Genomic DNA, 1,716 nt, shown 5'->3' on the forward strand with positions numbered 1-1,716 from the left:
TTCCACACAGAAAAAAAATATAAAAAAAAAATAAAAAAACAAAAAAAGAAAGTTTATGTGTTTCAGTCCTTCCTCCAAGCGTATAACGACAGAGAGAATCCGCCATTGATTCCGCTCGACCTCGACGACGACGAACACGAGCTCCTCCCGCCGTCACTGCTACTCTCCTCCGCCCACTGCAACACACTCGAGCTTGAACCCGCCGGCGACAACGCCGGAAACGCTGCTGCCGGCGTCGACCCATTCCCGGCCGCCGACAAGCTCCGCTTCATCAACTTCCCCTCGGCTCCAATGTACTCCGGCCAAACCCCACCTTCTCCGATTTGAAAAACAAAAACTCCGGGGCCGCTACCGCCTTCACTTTTGACCCAATTGAAGACATCCCAAAAGAAATCAACGGCGGTGCCGGCGATAAAAAACCTAATGTACAACAAATTAACAAAATTAAGAAATCAATTAATGAAATCCGCCATGGAATTTGATTTCCACAATAACCCACCTCTCATTCCCTCTAAATTTCCACGCCAGCCGCTTCACGGCGAGCTTAACCTCCCCATCGATGGCAACTTTCAGAACACCGCCGCAGAGCTCCACCGCGATTTCCCTTAGCGACCCCAAGAATTCAGCCCTCGAAACATAGCGATTTCGCCGTTCAAACACATGTTCCCGACGGGACAAGAGCGTGGACTCCTCGGGCAGGACGACGGACTTAACCCGCCGGGAAAATTCGTCGGCCAGGTCGCCGAGGAAGAATTGGAGCTTCCCATTACAAGAAATGGCGAGGTAGAATGAAGAAATGGGTTGAGCAGAGTTGGGGGTGTATTTGGCTGTAGAGAAATCCCAATGGATTTTGAGCTTGTGGGAGTTATGGAGGGAGATGGATTTGGAGGTGGGAGAGAAGAGGGAGAAAGAGGAAGGGGAGAGAGAGAGAGAGGTGGAGAGAGAGGCGGAGAGAGAGGCGGAGGGAGAGGAGTGGAGAGACAGAGAGTGGGAGGAGAGAGAGAGAGACCATGTGAGGGTGAGGAGAGTGGGGGAATTGAAGAGATTGGTTTGGTAAATGCAGCTGATTATGGAGAGCGGCGGCGGAATTGGATCATTGGAGAGTGTGGAGGAGACGGCGGAGTGGCTGAAGCAAGATGGAAGCATTGCTTCAAAGCGGAGAGAGAGGCGGAGAGAGAGAATTTGAGCTCTCCCAATGGGTTTGGACAACTCTCTTTTTCCTATTAAAAGGGAGAGAGAGAGAGANGAGACCATGTGAGGGTGAGGAGAGTGGGGGAATTGAAGAGATTGGTTTGGTAAATGCAGCTGATTATGGAGAGCGGCGGCGGAATTGGATCATTGGAGAGTGTGGAGGAGACGGCGGAGTGGCTGAAGCAAGATGGAAGCATTGCTTCAAAGCGGAGAGAGAGGCGGAGAGAGAGGCGGAGAGAGAGAATTTGAACTCTCCCAATGGGTTTGGACAACTCTCTTTTTCCTATTAAAAGGGAGAGAGAGAGACATATGGAGACAATGGGAGTAAATGTTTTCTTTTAAACCGTTCATGAATTTGTTTGTTAATATTTTTTAAATTTATATATAATAAAAATAATTAATATATATATATATATTAAACATAATTATTTTTTATTTGAATTTTAATTTATGGTTTGATAAATATATTATTTGAATTTTGCATTATAATGGAAAAAATAAGTGGGATTGAGTTGTATTTTGTTT

At 46.6% G+C, this 1,716-nt stretch overlaps 1 protein-coding gene across 2 annotated transcripts; it reads right to left on the reverse strand.

Moving 5' to 3' along the window:
* On the reverse strand, positions 1–1,492 carry LOC111785364. 2 transcript variants are annotated; one of them, XM_023665776.1, is made up of 3 exons: positions 1,255–1,492; positions 500–1,012; positions 1–420 (listed from the first exon to the last, which is right to left on the reverse strand). In XM_023665776.1, exons 1-3 carry the CDS (start codon positions 1,386–1,388, stop codon positions 63–65), a joined length of 1,005 nt encoding a protein of 334 aa, XP_023521544.1. In that variant the 5' UTR covers positions 1,389–1,492; the 3' UTR covers positions 1–62. The 2 variants fall into 2 exon arrangements, with proteins under 2 accessions (XP_023521544.1, XP_023521545.1); XM_023665777.1 differs by lacking the exon at positions 1,255–1,492 and having other exon boundaries at positions 500–1,223.
* Between the last annotated feature and the right edge of the window lie 224 nt (positions 1,493–1,716).

The sequence above is a fragment of the Cucurbita pepo genome, unplaced genomic scaffold, assembly GCF_002806865.2.
Source record: "Cucurbita pepo subsp. pepo cultivar mu-cu-16 unplaced genomic scaffold, ASM280686v2 Cp4.1_scaffold000464, whole genome shotgun sequence".
NCBI classification, from domain to species: domain Eukaryota; kingdom Viridiplantae; phylum Streptophyta; class Magnoliopsida; order Cucurbitales; family Cucurbitaceae; genus Cucurbita; species Cucurbita pepo.

Coding starts and splice junctions, on each gene's coding strand:
- LOC111785364 (XM_023665776.1), bottom strand. CDS start 1,388: ATGCTTCCATCTTGCTTCAGCCACTCCGCCGTCTCCTCCACACTCTCC. Junction 421..499: donor AAATTTAGAGGGAATGAGAG/GTGGGTTATTGT, acceptor GTTGTACATTAG/GTTTTTTATCGCCGGCACCG.